This window comes from Chiloscyllium plagiosum, unplaced genomic scaffold, assembly GCF_037043375.1.
Source record: "Chiloscyllium plagiosum isolate Xiang-an unplaced genomic scaffold, Cpla_swu_hap1 HiC_scaffold_12, whole genome shotgun sequence".
NCBI classification, from domain to species: Eukaryota; Metazoa; Chordata; class Chondrichthyes; order Orectolobiformes; family Hemiscylliidae; genus Chiloscyllium; species Chiloscyllium plagiosum.
In genome coordinates, this window is record NW_028270150.1 from 25,495,578 (window position 1) to 25,518,578 (window position 23,001).

The following is a 23,001-nucleotide window of genomic DNA, read 5'->3' on the forward strand; positions in this document are numbered from 1 at the left end:
AACAGCCCTCCATATCACATTCAAAAACTGCGGCAAAGTTGCACATTTTTCTCATCATTAGTTCATACCTTGATTCACAAATGAGAATATGATCAACACTGACTTTTACTTAGATATCTTAATCTTTATGTTGATGATAAAGTGACCAAAACTGCCTGTTGCATTTTTTCTCTTTAAAAATACGTATTTGAGTAAGGTGGTTATCAAACAGGAAATTCATTTCTTCAGTCAATGTAAACAAGTTGGCCAAGTTATAAATATCAGAATTTAATACCCAAAACACTTTTAAAATTAGAAATCATTATATTTGGAATGGAATTTGCTCATTCAGTTGGAGTAAAATAGTGGCCTTACACATACAGTAAGATAATGAAGGCTCCATTCAAGATTCAAAAGTCCTTCTAAACTAAGATGTTTTGAGAAGATGCTAATAGCTGCATTAAAAAGGACAATTAGTTTTCACATGAGGTTATCATGAAAGATATTCAGTCTGTGGCCATGACTTATTTTTATTCATTCATGGGCCATGGGAGTCACTGGCTGGCCAGCATTTATTGCCTGTCCCCTAGTTACCCTTGAGAAGGTAGTGGTGAGCTGCCCGCTTGAAGTCCATTTACTGCAGGTAAACCCACAGTGCCATTGCAGAGGCAATTTCAGGATTTTGACCCAATGAGACTGATGAAATGATGATATATTTCCAAGACAGGATGGTGAGTGAATTGGAGGGAAATTGCATGGTGTTCCCATGTATCTGCTGCCTTTGTCTTTCTTCGATCAAAGTTGTCGAAGATCAGGAAGGAACTGTCTGAGAACCTTTGGTGAATTTCTGCAGTTCTTGTAAACGGTACACACTGTTGCTACTGAGCACCAGTGGTGGAGGGAGTGTTTTTTTTTGTAGATTTGCCAATTAGTGGACTCCTTTGTCCTGGTTGGTGTCAGGTTTATGTATTTTTGGAGTGGCATCCATCCAGGCAAGTGGGGAGTATTCCACAACACTCTTGACCTGTACCTTGTAGATGATTGACAGACTTTGGAGAGTCAGGAAGTGAGTTAGTTGCAGTACTCCTAACCTCTAACCTGCTCTTGTAGTCACTGCTTATGGCAAGTCCAGTTGAATTTCTGGTAAATGCTAACCCCAAGTCTAATGTTAGTGGAGGGATTCAGTGATGATAACACTATTGAATGTTGGAGGGTGATGATTATATTGTCTTGGAGTCTTAGAGATACTCTGCATGGAAACAGACCCCTTTGGTCCAACTCGTCAATGCTGATCAGATATCCTATCTAAATATAGTCTCATTTTCCACTATATGGCCCATATTCCTCTTAAACTCTTCCTTTTTCATATATACCCAACCAGATGCCTTTCAAATGTTGTAATTTTACCAGCCTCCACCACTTCCTCTGGCAGCTCATTCCATACCCACACCACCCTATGTGAAAACGTGGCCCCTTAGATCCCTTTTATATCTTTGCCCCACTCACCTTAAACCTATGCCATGTAGTTTTGTGCTGCCTCACCACGGGGAAAATACCTCATCTGTTTACCCTATCCATGGCCCTCATGATTTTATAAACCTCCAAAAGGTCACTCCTCAGCCTCTGACCCTCCAGGGAAAACAACCCCAGTGTATTCAGCCTCTCTCTATAGCTCAATCCTGCCAACCCTGGCAACATCCTTGTCAATCTTTTCTGAATCCTTGCAAGTTTTGCAACATCCTTCCTATAAGAGGGAGACAAGAATTGCATGCAGTATTCCAATAGTGGCCTCACCAATATCCTATACAGTTGCAACACTATGTCCTAACGCCTATACTCAATGCACTTGCCAATAAAGGTAAGCATACCAAACACCACTTTCACTATCCATCTCTTACTGGTGATTGTCATTGCCTGACATTTGTGAGGTGGAGTGTTACTTTCCACTCATCTGCCCAAGACTGGATATTGTCCAGATCTTGTTGTATTTGAACATGTACTGCTTCAGTATCTGAAGTCATGAATGGTTCTGAACATTGTGGAATCAATTGTGAATACCCCCATTTCTGACCTTATGATGGAGGGAAGGTCATTGATGAATCAGCTGGATGTTTGGGCGGACAACACTATCCTGAGGAATTTCTGCAAAGATGTCCTGGATGACTGACCTCCAACAACCACAACCATCTTCCGATGTGCCAGTTATGACTCCACCCAGTGGAGAGTTCATCCCCTGTTTCTTATTGATTCCAATTTTACTAGGGGTCCGTGAGCCACACTCAGTTGGATGTGGCTTGATGCCAAGGGCTGTCACTCTCCAATCCCCTCTGGAATTCAGCTGTTTTATCCATGTTTAAAGCAAAGTCAGGAGCTGAGTAGCTGGCAGAACCCAAACCGGGTGTCACTGAGCAGGGTATTCCTATCTGCATTGCGAATTCTCACTTCTGTAACTCAGATGGACAGTAAACAACTCCTGTCTTCCCTGGTTCTTCCCTCTGTAAAGTTTCTGTATAATTGTGACCATTTGTGTTTCTATGAGCAACTTTGGCAATCTCATTTATGATCATTTCTTATCTGTATTATTTTTAACTATGTTCTTCATTTTATATATTTTCTTAGTCTCTGATACAATTAAAATACAACTTTCATCTTTTCTTTATTACCCAACTTGCTTCAACGCTAAAGTTTTGGTAATTTTTCTTTGATCTTCAATGAATGTGGTCATTGCAGGAATGTAAAGTGATGTATAATTCCTAGCATCTGAGCTTGATTCCACTGGCAATTCTTTCTGTTCAGGTTATCTCAACAGAGCTTATGTTATTTGGAGAGTTTAACACTTGTTTGGATTATTATAATTTGGACATAGATATGATCCTGAAATTGTTTGAGGTTTGACCCAGATTTGTGGAATTTAAGTAGAATACTGTAAATAAAAGGAATTCAGAGAAAGAAAATTTCCGTTTGAACATTTTGGGGATCCTTAGTTTCTCATTTGTTTACCTCAGGTGGACAATATTCTCTCTTCCATGGTCCTTCGCTTTGTAAAGGCTCTTTAGCTTGGAACAGGTTTTCCTTCCAGTCAGATGTAAATAGGTTTCCCTGCAGGAGAAATCCCATATCCCGTCCCTTTGGCAACCACTGTCCTTCACCAAACCTACCATTCCTACTGGGCCTTTGTGTACGGTTAGGTATTTGACAACCCATTACTTGATTGTATTCAACATGTATATTGACTGTCATTGCTTCAATTGACCTGGTGTTTTAGGTAATATTGAAATATGCATTGGTACCAACTTAATGTCATAAATTCATGTTCAATTAATGCTGTCTCATTCACCATCCACATGCACATTTATAAATTCTTAAATGTGCTAGGGGAAAGGAGTGCTGATCCAGTCATAAATTGTTCATAGAACCCATGTGTTTATGTTAGAAATACTTGAGTTTACAATGCGAAATTACAAAAGGACTGTCTGATCTGTTCTTCCTCTGCTTTATTTATTATCTTACTTGGCTTATGTGCACAACTCAACAGTGATCCTGTTCACAGATCAAGAAGAAACAACAGGATGTGCTGGGTTTCCTAGAAGCCAACAAAATTGATTTTAAAGAACTGGATATAGCAGCAAATGAAGACAACAGAAAATGGATGCGGGAAAATGTTCCAGGAGAAAAACGTCCGCAAAATGGCATTCCCCTCCCTCCACAAATTTTCAACGATGAACTGTATTGTGGGGTAAGTATTTTTATGATTTAATATTTTCTTTATGTCTTCTGTTTTAAATTATGTTTTAGAACATAGAACAATACAGCACAGAACAGGCCCTTCGGCCCACGATGTTGTGCCGAACATTTGTCCTAGCTTAAGCACCCATCCATGTACCTATCCAATTGCCGCTTAAAGGTCGCCAATGATTCTGACTCTGCCACTCCCACAGGCAGCGCATTCCATGCCCCCACCACTCTCTGGGTAAAGAACCTACCCCTGACATCTCTCCTATACCTTCCACCCTTCACCTTAAATTTATGTCCCCTTGTAACACTCTGTTGTACCCGGGGAAAAAGTCTCTGAATGTCTACTCTATCTATTCCTCTGATCATCTTATAAACCTCTATCAAGTCACCCCTCATCCTTCGCCGTTCCAACGAGAAAAGGCCTAGCACACTCAACCTATCCTCGTACGACCTATTCTCCATTCCAGGCAACATCCTGGTAAATCTTCTCTGCACCCTCTCCAAAGCTTCCATCTCTTTCCTAAAGTGAGGCGACCAGAACTGCACACAGTACTCCAACTGTGGCCTAACCAAGGTCCTGTATAGCATCACTTCACGACTCTTGAATTCAATCCCTCTGCTAATGAAACGCTAATACACCATCGGCCTTCTTACAAGCTCTATCCACCTGAGTGGCAACTTTCAAAAATCTATGAACATAGACTCCAAGATCCCTCTGCTCGTCCACCTTACTAAGAACCCTACCGTTAACCCTGTAATCTGCATTCTTATTTGTCCTTCCAAAATGGACAACCTCACACTTGACAGGGTTGAACTCCATCTGCCACTCCTCAGCCCAGCTCTGCATCATATCTAAGTCCCTTTGCAGCTGACAACAGCCCTCCTCACTATCCACAACTCCACCAATCTTCGTATCATCTGCAAATTTACTGACCCACCCTTCGACTCCCTCTTCCAAGTCATTAATAAAAATTACAAACAGCAGAGGACCCAGAACTGATCCCTGCGGAACTCCACTTGTAACTGGGCTCCAGGCTGAATATTTACCATCTACCACCGCTCTCTGACTTCGACCGGTTAGCCAGTTTTCTATCCAACTGGCCAAATTTCCCTCTATCCCATGCCTCCTGACTTTCCGCATAAGCCTACCATGGGGAACCTTATCAAATGCCTTACTAAAATCCATGTACACTACATCCACTGCTCTACCCTCATCCACATGCTTGGTCACCTCCTCAAAGAATTCAATAAGACTTGTAAGGCAAGACCTACCCTTCACAAATCCGTGCTGGCTGTCCCTAATCAAGCAGTGTCTTTCCAGATACTCATAAATCCTATCCCTCAGTACCCTTTCCATTACTTTGCCTACCACCGAAGTAAGACTAACTGGCCTGTAATTCCCGGGGTTATCCCTATTCCCTTTTTTGAACAGGGGCACAACATTCGCCACTCTCCAGTCCCCAGTACCACCCCCGTTGACCGTGAAGACGGCTCTGCAATTTCCTCTCTTGCTTCCCACATAATCCTAGGATATATCCCGTCAGGCCTGGGGGACTTGTCTATCCTCAAGTTGTTCAAAATGTCCAACACATCTTCCTTCCTAACAAGTATCTCTTCTAGCTTAGCAGTCCGTTTCACACTCTCCTCTTCAACAATACGGTCCCTCTCGTTTGTAAATACTGAAGAAAAGTACTCATTCAAGACCTCTCCTATCTCTTCCGACTCAACACACAGTCTCCCACTACTGTCCTTGATCGGACCTACCCTCGTTCTCGTCATTCTCATGTTTCTCACATACGCATAAAATGCCTTGGGGTTATCCTTGATCCTATCCGCCAAAGGTTTTTCATGCCCTCGCTTAGCTCTCCTAATCCCTTTCTTCAGCTCCCTTCTGGCTATCCTGTATCCCTCCAATGCTCTGTCTGAACCTTGTTTCCTCAACCTTATGTAAGCCTCCTTCTTCCTCTTTACAAGACATTCAACCTCCCTCGTCAACCAAGGTTCCCTCACACGACCATCTCTTTCCTGCCTGACAGGTACATACATATCAAGGACACATAGTATCTGTTCCTTGAAAAAGTTCCACATTTCCACGACATCCTTCCCTGACATAACTTATGTCAACTTATGCTCCTCAGATCCTGTCTTACAGCATCGTATTTACCCTTCCCCCAATTGTAAAACCTACCCTGTTGCACGCACCTATCTCTCTCCATAACCAAGGTGAAAGTCACAGAATTGTGGTCACCATCGCCAAAATGTTCACCCACTAACAAGCCCATCACTTGTCCCGGTTCATTACCAAGTACCAAATCAAATATGGCCTCCCCTCTGGTTAGACAATCTACATACTGAGTTAGAAAAGCTTCCTGGACACACTGCACAAACACCACCCCATCCAATCTACTTGATGTAAAGAGCTTCCAATCAATATTTGGAAAGTTGAAATCGCCCATGACTACTACCCTGTGGCTTCTGCACCTTTCCAAAATCTGTTTCCCAACTGTTTCTCCACACCTCTGCTGCTACTGGGGGGCCTATAGTAAACACCCAACAAGGTGACTGCTCCTTTCCTATTTCTGACTTCAGCCCATACTACCTCCAAAGGCAGATCCCCCTCGAACTGCCTTTCTGCAGCTGTTATACCATTTCTAATTAGCAACGCCACCCCCCCCTCCTTTTTTACCACCCTCCCTAATCTTACTGAAACATCTGTAACCAGGAACCTCCAACAACCATTCCTGTCCCTCTTCTATCCACGTTTCCGTGATGGCCACAACATTGTAGTCCCAGGTACCGATCCACGCCTTAAGTTCACCCACCTTATTTCTGATACTCCTTGCGTTGAAGTATACACACTTGAACCCATCTCTGTGTCCACAAGTATTCTCTGTCAGTGCTACCTTCTCAACAGCCTCCCTACATTCTTGGACACCCTGACAAACAGCTAACCTATTTGCTGGACTACAAGTCTGGATCCCATCCCCCTGCCAAATTAGTTTAAACCCCCCCCGAAGAGTGCTAGCAAACCTACCTCCCAGGATATTGGTGCCCTTCTGGTTCAGGTGCAACCCATCCTGCTTGTACAGGTCCCACCTTCCCCAGAATGCAGTCCAATTGTCCAAATACCTGAAGCCCTCCCTCCTACACCATCCTTGCAGCCACGTGTTCAATTGCACTCTCTCCCTATTCCTTGCCTCACTGTCACGTGGCACTGGCAACAACCCAGAGATGACGACTCTGTCTGTCCTAGCTTTTAACTTCCAGCCTAACTCCCTGAGCTCCTGAATGACCTCCCCACCCATCTTCCTACCTATGTCATTGGTGCCAACGTGCACCACGACTTGTGGCTGCACACCCTCCCCCTTCAGGATTCTGAAGACACGGTCCGAGACGTCTCGGACCCTGGCACCCGGGAGGCAACAAACCATCCGAGAGTCTCGCCCGTGTCCACAGAACCGCCTGTCCATCCCTCTAACTATAGTCTCCTATAACTAGCGCTCTCCTCCTCTCCCCCTTTCCCTTCGAGCCTCAGAGCCGGACCTCGTGCCAGAGACACGGTCACTGCAGCTTACCCCTGCTAGGCCCCCCCACCCACCCAATAGTATCCAAAGCGGTATACTTATTGTTGAGAGGAACGACCACAGGGGATCCCTGCACTACCTGCTTCCTCCCCTTCTCACCTTTAACTGTTACCCAGCTGCCTCTGTTCTCTGGCGTAACTATGTCCCTGTAGGTTCTATCTATCATCCTCTCAGCCTCTTGAATAATCCTCAGTTCATCCAACTCCAGTTCCAGTTCCCTAACGCGTTCTGTGAGGAGCAGGAGCTGACTGCATTTCCTGCAGATGAAGTCGGCAGGAGCATCGGTGGTCACCCCTACCTCAAACATCCTGCAGGAGGAACATTCCACTGCCTGCGCTGCCATTACTCTACACTTAGTCTCCAAAACAAGAACACTGAGTTGCTTATCTGTGGATTTAAAGTTAGGTTAGATGAGGAGGATGGGAGGGAGGCCCTACTTTGTAGGGCCTGGGGTCCAGAACACACCCACTCAAATATCAATCACTTACCTTCCCGACTAGCTCTGCGCTCCAACCTCACTTCCGCCCAGCTCGCGCAGCTCTCTGCTGTTTTATGCTTTTCTGCCCTCATTCCTTAAATGTGATGCCTTTTTATTTACAGTTACCCCTGGGACTAAGTTATTAAACTATCTTCACTTGCATCTTTATTGGACCTCATTGTACAAACTAAGTACACAATGTCTCACTGCTTGAGAGGGGCAAATTGATGCCATCAAGCACATTGTTCCTGAACTCCTGCTTGTGGCTTCTCCTTTTCTTCAGCTACCTTTATAACTAACTGAGAACACAGCTGTCAACTGATGTCTGTCTGTTAATTTTTAATGCCTTAACTGCAAATAAGAGTATTGTGGTCTATTCTCTTTTATAATTATAAAATCTCAGTGGACTCAGGCTGGATGGTTTGCAATGCAATGCAATGACACTGAGAGTTCCGGTTTACGTCCTGAACTGGCTGAAGTCACCATGCCTTCTCAATTTGTGTTATGATGTCATCATTATTGCATACCTCTTATTGGTAAGAAGCAGAATTGTAATGCTGTATTACTGCTATATTTTGCTACACAACTATATCCATTTTATACATTTAGTGTTGAAGTCTGATAGCTAATACGAGGTGAAAATTTCCTGAAAAGAAACACCTGAGAATGGAAACTGCAGTCCACTGTCCTCTTGACATTACGAGAGGCTTTGCTGGTTACTAAGTTGGGTAAAGGAACAGTCATTTCATGTATTAGCTATCTCCTATGGCAAGCCTAACGTGAAAACTTACTCCATGGATCACCTCTGAAACATCTACGTCTAGGCCAGCCCTTCAAACATATGTGATTTTATACCAAATGCTGTATTGGGGATTTTCATCTGGTTCCATGAAATTGGTCAACATTTTGTCGAAAAAAAATTAAACAAAAGATTAAGATTCAACAAATAAAACCATATGATTTTCTGGTTTTCCAAATTTTAAAGTCATTCATGAAATTTGGGATTGCTGACTAGGCCAGCACTTATTGCCCATCCTTTAAGAGTCATTGCTGTGGGTCTGGAGTCGCGTGTCGGCCAGACCAGGTGATAATGGAAGATTTCTTCCTCTAAAAGACATTTGTGTTTTATGACAATCAGCAGTGGCTACATGGGCACTGTTAGGCAAGCTTGCTTTTGAAATGAATTCAAATTCATCTGCTATGTTGGAATTTAAACCCATGTCCCTTTATTAAAACTAAAAATTTCTGGAAAATCTCAGCAGGTCAGGCAGTAGCTTTGGATGCAAATCAAAGTTAACATTTTGGGTCCAATGACCCTTCCTCCTTCAGAACTGCTGGTGGCTAGGAAAAGGATGGTTTTGATAAAAAGATTGGGTGGATGAGGAGTAAACAATAGTTGGAGATGAAGCCCAGAGAGTGAGAGACAGTTATACAGTCAAAGGAGTAATTAAAGGTCAGTTTGGGGGACCAGGTTAAATGGATTGGCCATGCTAAATTGCCCATAGTATCCAGAGATGTGTAGGATAGGTGGGTTAGCCTTGGGAAGTACAGGGTTATAGGTTGGGGAGGGTGTCTGGGAGGACTTGATGGGCTGAATGGTCTGCTTCCACACTGTAAGGATTCTATTTTTATAAAAAAAAGAAAAACAGACAGGTATTATTGTCTAGTGATTGCCTTGGAGAGTGCCATGGGGCTGTGGGCCATGTTAGGAATGAAGGAGGAATGGACCAGGGTGTCCCGGAGGGAATGGTCCTTGCAGAAGGCTGACAAGGGAATCCCTATGTATAACTCATTCTACCACTTACACCTCAGGTCTTACTCTCATGTTTTTGTGTTGATATTTCCAATGTTATTTTAAAGAAACATTTGATGCATTGCAAACACATCACAAACTTCTAAGCCATTGATCATTTTGATATTGTAGGACTTTGAAGCTTTCTTCAATGCCAAGGAAGACAATGGAGTTTATGCATTTCTTGGTCTGGATCCTCCTCCTGGTTCAAAGGTAAACCTTGATAATGTACACTGAACTGCACTCAACTTTCCAAAAAAACCTACTTAATGTCATAAAGCTATGTAGAAATGAATGTACAACTTACTGTTAAAAACATTTTCTTTTACAATTCAAACAGTACTAAGGGGATTAAGGAGAATAGGGATTAGGACCAGTCCTTGAACCTTGAGACTTCTCAATAGAAATAAACTGACTTGTGAAGCAATCCCTTTGCAAGCCCCTCCTGGGCTATTATGAATCTGAATACTGTACTCTGCCAAATACTTCATCTGTCAAACTCTGCTAGATGTAAAAAGTAAGCACGTCGTGCTAATCAGAGGTGTCTCTCTTCAGGAACAGGGCTGGCTTTCCTTTCATTTTGTTCACTCTCCAGATGTGGAAAATGCCAGCAAGGTTATATTTGTTGATAATCTTTATTTGCCTTGACTGGTGTTGTCTTTTTCCCACTTGTGTACTATTTTAATCACTTAGTTTGTCTGTCGTCGGAAAGGAGTTGAGCAATTAAGAATTTGTGCAATGTGGCCTTCGCTGCCTAAGCCAGCATTTATACATTCATCCTGAATGCTCCTGAGGTAATAGTGGTAGTGAGCTTTTTTCCTGATCTGCCGTAGTCCATGTGGTGTTGGGGAGGGAATTTATGGATTTTGTCCGAGCGATGGTGAAGAAACAGCAATGTAGCTCTAAGTCAGGATTGTGTGTGACTTGAGGGGAATGTGTCCGCGATTTATTTATTCACTTACAGGATGTGGGCATCGCTTGTTGGCCAGCATTCATGCATGTCCCTAAATGACCTTGAGAATGTGGAGGTGAGCTGCTTTCTTGAACCGCTGCAGGTTGACCCACAATGCTCTTAGGGAGAGAATTTCAAGATTTGATCCAATGACGATCTATATCCAGGTCAGGATGGTGAGTGGTTTGGAGGGGATCTTTCAGGTAGTAGTATTCCCATGTATCCGCTGACCTTGCTCTTTTTGATAGAAGTTGTAAACACAGTCTGCCGATTTCCTAAATAACAAACCCAAACAAGCAGACATAATGTGCCCAGAAACTCTAGCCACCTTACCATACATAAGACATCTCTGAAATGGCCACCAGACTACTCCGACCCCTTGGCATCATGGTAGCCCACAAACCTACCAATGCAATTAAACAGTGGCTGATAAACCTAAAGGAACCTATACCAACAACCACCAAAACCAATGCCATTTACAAAATATCATGCAAATACTGTAAAACACTACGTCAGACAAACAGGCAGAAAACTAGCCACCAAGATACACTAACACCAACTAGCCACCAAGAGACATGACCCACTATCACTAGTATCCTTAAATATAGATGAAGAAGGACACCACTTCAACTGGGACAACACATTCATCCTAGGACAGGCTAAACAGAAACACGCATGGGAATTTCTAGAGGCTTGGAATTCAAACCGAAACTCCATCAATAAACGCATCGATTTGGACACCATTTGAGAAAAAGAGCTGGAAATTATATCACCCACTTAAAAGACCAAAGAACATCGATAGAAAGCGGGACATAACGTCAGCACTTCACTGGAAGCTTACTGATGATGTTACCTAACATGTGACGAAGCATCGGAAAAAAGCCTTCCAGCTCAATGAGCAAACTTAAAACCTGAGCTACAAATCTTCTCAAAAATCGCAAATTTAAAAGACATTTGGATGGGTACATGAATAGGAAAGTTTAGAGGGATACGGGCCAAACAGAGAAATTGGGTTAGTTTAGTTAAGGAAACCTGGTCGGCATTAATAAGTTTGACCAAAGCTGTATGACTCTCTGACTATGGTAAAGCCTTCCAGGGTCAGGATGCAAAATAGTTAATCTTTGCGAGGGTAGACGCAAGCCAAAAATAACTAGATTTCAGGAATGAAACTGGCTCTTGACCATATCATCGAGCAGCACGATGGCTCAATGGTTCGCACTGCTGCCTCATAGCGCCAGGAACCTGGGTTTGATTCCAGCCTCGAGCGACTGAAGGTGTGTGGAGTTTGCACATTTTCCCTGTGTTTGTGTGGGTTTCCTCCGGGTGCTCTGGTTTCCCCCCACAATCCAAAGACATGCAAGTTAGGTGAATTGGCCATGCTAAATTGCCCATTGTGCTCAGGGATATGTAGGTTCGGTGCATTAGTCAGGGGTGATATAGGATAATAAGGTAGGGGAATGGGTCGGTGTAGACTTGTTGTGCTAAAGGGCCTGTTTCCACACTGTCGGGATTCTATTCTATACTCCTGGAGCAAGAGATCTAGTACAGCAAGTTGTATCACCATTTATTTAATTTTAAAATTAAAGACCAAAGTCTTTTTTATCACTCTCCTTAGTGTTATGAGATTTGAGGGCTAGGATGCAATGTATTTTTATTTATTGTTGCGGAGGTGGCATTGCTGGCTGGCCAACTAGCATTTTTTGTCTGTCCTGAGGTGCCTTTGAGAAGACTGGTGAGCTGCCTTTTTGAACTGTTGCACATGCTATAAATTGACCCACAGTGTCCTTGCGGAGGGAATTCCAGGATTTTGACCCAGCAACTGTAAAGAAATAAATTAATGTATCAAAATGAGGATGGTGAGTGGCTTGGAGATCTTGTAGGCCATGGTGTTTCCATGTATCTGTTGGCTTTGTCCTTCTAGGAGGAAATTGTCCTGGGTTTGGATAATGCCTTCTAAGAATCTTTGGTAAATTTCTGCAGTGCGTTTTACAGATGGTACATTCAGTTGCCACTGAGTGTTTGGGGTGGAGGGAATGGATATTTGTGGATGTGGTGCCAGTCATGCAAGCTGCTTTGTCCTGGATGGCGTCTAGCTTTTTGAATGTTGTTGGAGCTGTACCCCTCCAGGCAAGTGCAGAATATTCCATCTCTCACCTGACTTGCGGCTTGTGGATACTGGACAGGCATTTGGGAGTCAGGAGGTGAGTTATTTGCTGCAGTGTTACTAGCCTCTGACCTGCTGATTAGCCACTGTTTATGTGGTGTGTTCATTTGAGTTTCTGATCAATGGTAACTCCAGGGATGTTGATAGTGGGGAATTTAGTGATGGTGACACCATTGAATGTCTAGGGGTAGTGGTTGGATAATCTCTTATTGGTCATTGTCTGGCATTTGTGTGACATGAATGTTACTTGGTACTTGTATGCCCAAGACTGGATATTGTCCAGATCTTGTTGCATTTGAACATGAACTGACCATATCTGAGGAGTTGTGAATGGTGCTGAGTATCCCCACTTCTGATCTTATGTTGAAGGGAAGGTCACTGAAATAACTGAAGGTGTTTTGGCCTGAGACACTACCCTGAGGAGCTCCTGCAGAGATGCCCTGGAGCTGAGGTGACTAACTTGCAACAACCAGAGCCATTTTCCTATGTGCCAGATAAGACTCCAACTCGCAGAGAGTTTGCCTCTTGATACCCATTGCTTCCAGTCTTGCTAAGGTTACTTGTTGCCCCGTTCAGTCAACTTTGCCTTGGTGTCAGGAATTTCACTCTCATCTCTTGTCTGGAATTCACCTCTTTTGTTCATATTTGGGTTAAAGCTGTGAATAGATCAGGACCTGAGTGGCCATGGCAGGACCCAAACTGAGCATTAGTCAGCAGGTTGTTGCTGATCAGGTGCTCAGTCATTTCTCATTTCAGTCTTAATCAGCCCCATATCTGTGCCCCCATGTTTGAGATTGGAAACAGTCCCTTCATTTTTCTGTATTATGAGCTCTATATATTCCTGTTAATTTGTAGATGTAAAAATGCTTTAGTTTTGGAATGTGTTAGCTGGATAAATGACTTCCATAATGTAGATTATTTTTGCTTTCCTATTTGTCTTGCATGTTACAATATTTCAGATTCTGTACAGTGTATTGGAAGTGTTGTGATAGGTTTAGGCACACCAATTTAAAACTTTCAGTAAAAATTTAAAATCTGGTTTCTGAACTACATGAAGATTTACTTTTTTAATAGACAATGACCAATACTCAAACATACTGAACATCAGTTTTGTCATTTTTATTGTATTGAATCTGAAATGGTGAATTTGTTGTAATCATATTTCCTCATGTTTATAATTAATGCAGTTTATATACAATTCTGTGTTTCCTGTTTTTGGTTTTGCTCTGCTACAGGAAGCACATCAAGCTGCAATCATCCAGAATGGTGAAGTTCCAGAAAATGATAAAGCAGATGTAATTAAACTTGAAGTTTTTTTTTCTCTTTTTTGTCCTGCTCTACCTCATCATCTGAACTAACCTGTTCAACTATTAATGTTTTTGCTTGGTGCTTTTGAAGCATGCACTGTAGACCATTGGTTAGATCATTGCTGAGGAGCTGCATAATCACTACTTTGTTGGTACATGTCGATTGGACAAAATCTAAATTTAGGGTGTGTTTCACAATTGTAACTGCATTAACTTAGTTGTTTGAATCTGAGCTCATCCAACTGCAACAGTGTGCATTGAGAGTTTCCCAGTTTTTACAAGTTTTGGTTTTCACACAATGATCCTGTTTATAGCCATGTTGATATCAGCAGCACAGAGGTGATATGTTACTTTGTCATTTACTCAGTTTAGGTTCAGTAATGGTGCAAGAGGTTAAAGAATTGGGAATGCAATTGTGCAAAGAACTATGAAAAGATAAGATCAGAGTATACATAGCAACCAGTTTAACCACAGTGATGGAAACACTTCTTTGCTAATCCAGGACAAAATTAAGTCACTGACAAGGAACGGCAAAATTAATCTTAAGGGCAAATTGTGTTTAAACTGAGTTTTTATCAGCAACAGAGAACAAATGTGGAAATAATCTTTTGAGGAGGATAGTGATAAATTTTAGAGATAATATTGGGCCGCTTTTGGAATACTGCATTCAATTCAGGCCTCCCTGCTATAGGAAGGATGTTGTGAAACTAGAAAGGGTTCAGAAAAGATTTACAAGACATTGCCAGGGTTGGATGGTTTGAGCTATATGGAGAGGTGGAATATGCTGGGACTATTTTCCCTAGAACATCAGAAGCTGAGGGGTGACCTTCTAGAAGTTTGTAGAAGTGACCTTATATAAAGTAATGCCGACATAGGGTGAGTAGCCAAGGACTTTTCCATGGGGTGGCGGAGTCCCAAACAAGAGGGAAAGGTTTAAAAGGGATGTAAGGAGCAACTTTTTCACAGAGGTTGGTGCTTGCGTAGAATGAGCTGCCACAGGAAGTGGTCGAGGCTGGTACAATTACAACATTTTAAAAGGCACCTGGATGGGTGTACAAACAGGAAGGTTTAGAGGGGTATGGTCCAAATGCTGGCAAATGGGACTAAATTAATTTAGAATATCTGATTCCAAGCTGTACTTCTCTATGATTCTAAGACATGACTGCTGAAATGGGTGGATGTATGGAAGATGACATATGCAGAAAGGTTTTATTCATTTTGTTAGGAGGAAAGTGGAAAGATGATAATAGTACCGTTCTAATAGGGTTGCAGGAGCAGTGGTATCTGTGCAAATCAATAATTAAAGATGGCAGGATAGGTCAGCAAAATGGTTGATAAAGGCCAGGAGGTTATATGCTTTATAAGTAGGGACATGGAGTTCAAAGGTAATGAAGTTATGATAGCATTACTTAAGCCTTAACTGGAATATTTTGTCATGTTCTGGGCATCAAGCTTTAGGCAGAATATGAAGGCATTGGAGATAATGTGGGAAGAAAGAAAGATAAGATATTACAGGAATATAGAACCTGTCACATGGATAGCTTGGAGCAGTTTGGCAGTTCTTACCAGAGAAGAGAAGATTTAAGTGGATATTTTATAGAGCTGCTCAAAATTGTGGGGTTGAGACAGAGTAGATGGAGATAAACTGTGCTCTTAAGCCTAAGGATTAAGAACCAAAGGGAACAGAATTAAGGTGATTGTATATTTTGCCAATGTCTAGATGAGAGAAAACAAATTGCAGCAAGTAGTCAGGATCTGGAATGCTTTGCCTGAGAGAATATTGGACGTGGATTCAGTTGAGGCTTTCAAAAGATAATTGGATAATTTTCCAAGGGCTAAACAATTTTCGGGGCAATTGTGAGGATTACACTAAATGAGTTGCTCTTGCAGAATTCTAGCACAAACATGATGGACCAAATGGCCTCCTCCTGTGCTGTAACTGTTCTGTAATAGTGAAATTAGGTAGCAAAAGTATCTGAAGTAAATTAGTGACTCATTTTACATTGGAACTGATCAGGTCTGCTGAATAAAATACTAATGCAATTGGGTTGTGTGAAAGCTAACAAATGCAATTGGGTTGTGTGAAAGCTAACAAATATTCTAAGATGATTTTCACCACAAGAAAGTTTCTTTAATTCCCATTCCAAATATGATAAAAAGTGAAGAACACAGTAACCAACTCAGGAGGACATAGACTGGAGATGGACAGAGATGGCAATGAAATTTAATGCTGAGGAATGGAAGGGATTGTTGGAGGTATCTGGAGAGGATATTAATTAAGTGCATAAGTTTAAGGGTTTATAGGAACATTGAGACCAATGCACCAATCTTTGAGGGTGACTGAGCAAGTTGATGTAGCTACATTAAAAATGTATGAGATATTTGAGTTAAGAGCTGGTCACTGATTTTCTGTATTATAAAAAGAGAGAGGGTACAAAAGAAAGGAAATTATGTCCGCCCTCATTATAAATCACTGGGTCTAAGCAAGCATGTCCAATAATTTTCAGAAACCTGTCAAGAACTTGCAGAGACTGCAGTGAAGTTATGCCAGGATATGGGACTCCAGTTACATGGAGAGAATGGAGAAGCTGAGGTTGTACTTGGAACATAGAAGCTGAATGGATAATCTAATGGAGCTGTTCAAACTCATGAACGAGAAATTGTTTCCATTGTCAGTGGGTTGCTATCGAGAGGGTAAGATAGTTGGCAAATTATAAACATTGGAGAAATGGGAATTTTATTTTCATAGCAATTTATAATCTGGAATATGCATAAAAACATATTGGAAGCAAGTTTAGTCATAACATTCAGAAGAGCATTGGGTGTAAACTTAAATAGGAAATCATGCAAATCTATGGGGGAAGAATGAGTGAGTGAGTAATTGGATGGTCCTGTCAAAAGAATGACAGATACACAATATACTAAGTGCTTCTGAGCTCTAAGATCCCATATTTCTATCAACAGGTAAGTTGATGCAGGAATAGAATAGATAGAAATCTGCTGCTTCAACTCGTGAATTAATGGGAATGTGCATGTGAGATAAGAGATTAAGTGTAGAAGATATGGGAAAGAGCATTAAAACTTTTTTTTTAACATACTAGTTTGAAGCTGTGGACAGATAGGTGGGCAAAGGAACAGGTTCAGTGGATAGATGCGGAGATGGATAATGGGGGTATTTGGAAATAGTACCATAAAGAATTAGTGTTGCGCCAGGGCTTTAGGCCCCTGGAACAATTTTGCAATAGTAAAGATCTGGTCACTGGACACTGTATTACAGCTGAAGAAGTGAGAGACACCGAAAAACACGGAGGACTAGATAGGAGCCTGAAGTCTTGCCATGTGGATGTCAGAAATCCGTTTCAAGTAGCATCAAGAATGGACCAATTAGCATGAGGTGGTAGCTTCATGGAATTGTCTTTCTATAACGTAAACAGTAAGATTAGAGCTGAGTATCTGTGAATACCATGTATTGTAGTGTTGAGTCTTAATGTTTTAATGAAGTCCAAGACTGGTAACAGTTCTTGACTTTGCCATCTACCAGTCTGTCTTGAACCCAAACTTATGGATATGGCTGTGAAGCCACACCAGAAGAATTAAGGCTATTACTCTGAAGATAAGTATGAACACCAGCAAATTGGGCCATTGGGCTCCTTCCATATTGTAATTTCAATGCAATCTCCAAATCTAATTTTGGATAACAAAATGCTAGAGAAATAAGGACGTATATGCATTTCAAGTTGGGAAGAAAAGTAGCTTTAACCAAATCATCATGCCACAAAAGAAATGTGAAATAAGTTGTGATAATCATAATTTTTAACATAATTACCACCAACATTTTGAACACAGTTTTAGTAACTCCAATCGCATGTATTGATTAACAACTAGAATGCTGGGTTCAATTTTATGTCTCTAACCTTTAAGTTTGGTTAACTGAAAAGAATGTTGCCTGTCAACAATGTTCTTTCTGTATCTAAAACTTGCCTTGTACGCAACATCTTTGCATGATCCTTTCCTTCAACTTGATTTTTCACTTTGGTAGGGCAATGAGCAGCATTTGCTTACAGCTGCAGAAGATCAGCCTGAAGAAAATACTGAAATGTTGCATAATCATTTTGAGCAATCACCAGATATAAATGTAATTATGCATTTGCTTATGTTGCTTTTATCATGTGTGGTGTATGTTTTGTGTGCTTTCTTTAATTTTTTTCCACCTCTTTTCTGTAATAGTGTGTGGAGATGCAGTGGTCACTTTGTGCAAGCACAGTAATGGTTCAATGTGAATTTAACCTAAAAATTCAAATTTGTCATTTTGATGTGAAGAGGTTTAAAGCATATGTTTTGTCAAAATAATAATACATCTTAACATTTAATTGATAGTAACAGAGATGAAACTCCTTGGGAGATGTAGCAAAGGATTGAAGGATTATCAAATTTTATTTAAATACTTAGATGCTTCATAACTGCCTTTTTAGTTGGACTTTGTTTTGCAGACTTTTGATATAACATGCTAAATGTGGACCATAACATTTACTGAAGCCTTGATTTTTGCTGTTATATTATACCATTTCTATCACTTACATTTCACTTTCAATTGACATTAAAAACAAATATATATATTATATACACACACACACACACACACACACACACACACACACACACACACACACACACACACACACACACACACACCATTATACAAATCTTATAGCATCAAGTCACTAATCTTAGCTTGGGGGCTTAGATAAAAGAGTTACATGCCTCATTCTGTTAAATTTAAATTCCTGTGTAATCATTTGATAAAATTGACTAATAACCATTCTTAACTATTAATTCTTTTTGCATTTAAGATTTTGTCAACTTGCTTTCTGGAAATAAAAAATTAAAATGGTGGAGCCCTGAAGTGCATCAGCAAAAAGGAACATATATGTTGACTTCTTTAGATTAGATTAGATTACTTACAGTGTGGAAACAGGCCCTTCAGCCCAACAAGTCCACACCGACCCGCCGAAGCATATACTACCCAGACCCCTACATTTACCCCTTCACCTAATACTACGGATAATTTAGCATGGTCAATTCACCTAACCTGCACATTTTTGGATTGTGGGAGGAAACCAGAGCACCTGGAGGAAATGTGCAAACTCCACACAGTCAGTCGCCTGTCAGGAATTGAACCCGGGTCTCTAGCGCTGTGAGGCAGCAGTGCTAACCACTGTGCCACCGTGCCGCCCACTTGTGCTCACATCTCACACTACCCATATCATACACAGAGCAAATGTAGACTACTTAGCTCCTGTAGCCTGTTTGGGTATTTGGTAAGCTCTGGGCTGATTTGCAAACTAACTCTACTTGCATGATTTCTACTGTTTTGTTTAACAAATTTCAATCAATCTCCGCTTTAAAATTAGCAATTGATACGATATTGATTGTCTTTTTGAGGGAAAGAAGTAACAAACTGAGAAGATAGAGTAATAGGTTGAGATTTTCTTGTACGTTATATCAAGGAAAGACATAATGCTAATATCTGCCATTTAGTCATCACTATTTCTCACTTAACTACTTTATGTGCACTTATATTCTGAGTATTTTTTATCCTTTTTTTGTTTTGTCTCTGTTTTTTAAATTGAGAATTCCTAACTTTTCAAATATCAGCATGTTTGTTCTTTCCACAGAGATTGCTTGCTTAAACCACTTTGTTTTGTTTTAAAAATTGCAGTTTCTATAGTGTTTGTGTTCCATTTGAACTTTTAGAATCTGGTAGATTTTATATTGTGTACATTGCTTTCCTTTTGAATATTGATATTGGCATGTGCAGGAAAACATTGGTGAGAATGAAGCTGACAAACATGAGGAATCTGTTCATCAAACAATTGAATCAGAAGAGACAGTAAGATAATCTTTCAAACTTGTAAATGGTCCATTTTTTCCCATTTCATTCTCAATGCTAATTCCTACCTTAAATCAATTCAATTCACAAAGCAAACTAATAATGCAAATGTCATTTAATAACCATCTAATGTTCAATTCAGCAATCATTTTAAATCTAGATAGCTTGATCAATTTGGGCATTTTCACAAAGGATTGGGAAAGAAGCATGAATGTTGCTCTTTAATTTTAAAGTTGAGGTAGAATATACAAGAGGGGACATTGGAGATTGTTTTATAATATTGTCCTTTGTCTAATTATGAACTTGGTCACCTGAAAATAGTAGTTAAGGTACATTGTACCTGTGGATAATTATTTTGATGTTGCATTGCATCGAGAATTTCAAACCTGATTTATTGGTAACTATTGATCTTGCCAAGCTCCCCAAGTAGATTCCTTGCATACTGAAAAGGCTTCCCATAATACCCTGTTTTGGGTAGTGAAAAAATTCTTAGGTCATTACATTGACATTATCAGTTTGATGTTTTTGATAACTTCAGTTTGCAGTTAATATCAATGATCCTAATTACCCCAAATGCCTGGATAATTTGTGAATATTCCCAGTTTTATTGTACAGTGATGATTGTTATAATGTAACCGATTTTGCTTCCTTGTTTCATAGATAAATGAAGTGTTAACAATTAGTTATTTTTGTGGCTTTCCTCTTTCAGACCCAGATTTAACATAGTGAAACACCATTCATTATAGTGAATTATTCCTCCCTGTTTTGCTGCTTGTAATCCTCCAGAAACAACCTGGTTGTAACATAGCATGTCCATGTGAAAATATGAAGGAATATCTCTATCCAGTAAAAATACCTGAGTGCTCATCCATAACCAAATTCATGTTTAATGCAAGATTATGGCTTGAGTATTTCCAATCACAGTGCTATAGTGGTGGACTGTGTGTAGGTTTTCATTGTAGCTAAGGCTTGCTCCGTCTGACATCTTGCATTTATTCACAGAGCACTTCTATTAACTCTTTACCTTTTTCAGGTGTTGTGGATTGAATTTTATTTGGACATACAGTGCCTTATCCATTATCTAACATGTTAATCTTTTGAGTGTTCATCTCATTTCCATCTTTCTACTTAACAAATACTATTCTTCTAAACACCTAGGATGTTTTGAAATGTCTTTTCATTGAATTTGTAATTAAATATGCATGTTTTCCCTTTTAGTTTCATGCTTTTGTCCATTTCAGTTTCTACTAAGGAGACTAGTCCTGAAGACAAATGTGGGGGAGAAAAGTGGTACTTAGTGCAGTACAAGCAGTTCACACTAGACAAGTTTGAAAAAATTTATGAATATTAGGCTTTAGTTGAATAGGTAAAAACAATGACTGCAGATGCTGGAAACCAGATTCTGGATTAGTGGTGCTGGAAGAGCACAGCAGTTCAGGCAGCATCCAAGGAGCAGTTAAATCGACGTTTCAAGCAATAGCCCTTCATCAGGAATACAGGCAGAGAGCCTGAAGGGTGGAGAGATAAGCTAGAGGAGGGTGGGGGTGGGGAGAAAGTAGCATAGAGTACAATAGATGAGTGGGGGAGGGGATGAAGGTGATAGGTCAGGGAGGAGAGGGTGGAGTGGATAGGTGGAAAAGAAGATAGGCAGATAGGACAAGTCATGGGGACAGTGCTGGGCTGGAAATTTGGAACTAGTGAGGTGGGGGAAGGGGAAATGAGGGAACTGCTGAAGTCCACATTGATGCCCTGGGGTTGAAGTGTTCCGAGGCGGAAGATGAGGCGTTCTTCCTCCAGGTGTCTGGTGGTGAGGGAGCGGCGGTGAAGGAGGCTCAGGACCTCCATGTCATCGGTAGAGTGGGAGGGGGAGTTGAAATGTTGGGCCACGGGGCGGTGTGGTTGATTGGTGCGGGTGTCCCGGAGATATTCCCTAAAGCGCTGTGCTAGGAGGCGTACAGTCTCCCCAATGTAGAGGAGACCACATCGGGAGCAACGGATACAATAAATGATATTGATGGATGTGCAGGTAAAACTTTGATAGATGTGGAAGGCTCCTTTAAGGCCTTGAATGGAGGTGAGGGAGGAGATGTGGGCGCAGGTTTTGCAATTCCTGCGGTGGCAGGGGAAGGTGTCAGGATGGGAGGGTGGGTTGTAGGGGGGGGCGTGGACCTGACCAGGTAGTCACGGAGGGAACGGTCTTTGCAGAAAGCGGTGGGGAGGGAAATCTATCTCTGGTGGTGAGGTCTGTTTGAAGGTGGCGGAAATGTCAGCGGATGATTTGGTTTATGCGAAGGTTGGTAGGGTGGAAGGTGAGCACCAGGGATGTTCTGTCCTTATTATGGTTGGAGGGGTGGGGTCTGAGGGCGGGGATGCGGGATGTGGATGAGATGCATTGGACAGCATCTTTAGCCACGTGGGAAGGGAAATTGCAGTCTCTACAGAAGGAGGCCATCTGGTATGTTCTGTGGTGTAACTGGTCCTCCTGGGAGCAGATACGGCGGAGGTGGAGGAATTGGGAATACGGGATGGCATTTTTGCAAGAGGTAGGGTGGGAAGAGGTGTAATCCAGGTAGCTGTGGGAGTCGGTGGGTTTGTAAAAAATGTCGGTGTCAAGTTGGTCTTCATTATGGAGATGGAGATCCAGGAAGGGGAGGAAGGTGTCAGATGGTCAAGGTAAATTTAAGGTCAGGGTGGAATGTGTTGGTGAAGTTGATGAATTGCTCAACCTCCTTGCGGGAGCACGAGGTGGCGCCAATGCAGTAATCAATGTAGCGGAGGAAGAGGTGGGGAGTGGTGCCGGTGTAATTACGGAAGATGGACTGTTCTACGTAGCCAACAAAGAGACAGGCATAGCTGGTGCCCATACGTATGCCCATGGCTACCCCTTTGGTCTGGAGGAAGTGGGAGGATTCGAAGGAGAAATTGTTAAGGGTGAGGACCAGTTCGGCCAAACGAATGTGAGTGTCAGTGGAAGGGTACTGTTGGGGACGTTGGGAGAGGAAAAAATGGAGGGCTTGGGGGCCCTGGTCATGGCGGAAGGCGGTGTAGAGGGATTGGATATCCATGGTGAAGATGAGGCGTTGGGGGCCGGGGAAATGCAAGTCTTGGAGGAGGTGGAGG

General features: G+C 41.6%; 1 protein-coding gene across 12 annotated transcripts in view; it reads left to right on the top strand.

Annotated features, from left to right (window-relative positions):
• sh3bgr (SH3 domain binding glutamate-rich protein) overlaps window positions 1–23,001 on the top strand; it is a 62,614-nt gene that overhangs the window by 28,232 nt on the left and 11,381 nt on the right. For 4 of the 12 annotated variants that reach the window (XM_043701211.2, XM_043701212.2, XM_043701215.2 and 1 more), the window contains exons 2-6: window positions 3,530–3,715; window positions 9,701–9,781; window positions 13,920–13,979; window positions 18,031–18,126; window positions 19,810–19,881. In XM_043701211.2, coding sequence (XP_043557146.2) covers window positions 3,530–3,715; window positions 9,701–9,781; window positions 13,920–13,979; window positions 18,031–18,126; window positions 19,810–19,881 — 495 coding nt within the window. The remainder of the gene's footprint in view (window positions 1–3,529; window positions 3,716–9,700; window positions 9,782–13,919; window positions 13,980–18,030; window positions 18,127–19,809; window positions 19,882–23,001) is intronic. The other 8 variants (XM_087992524.1, XM_087992525.1, XM_043701218.2 and 5 more) reach the window with 3 other exon arrangements.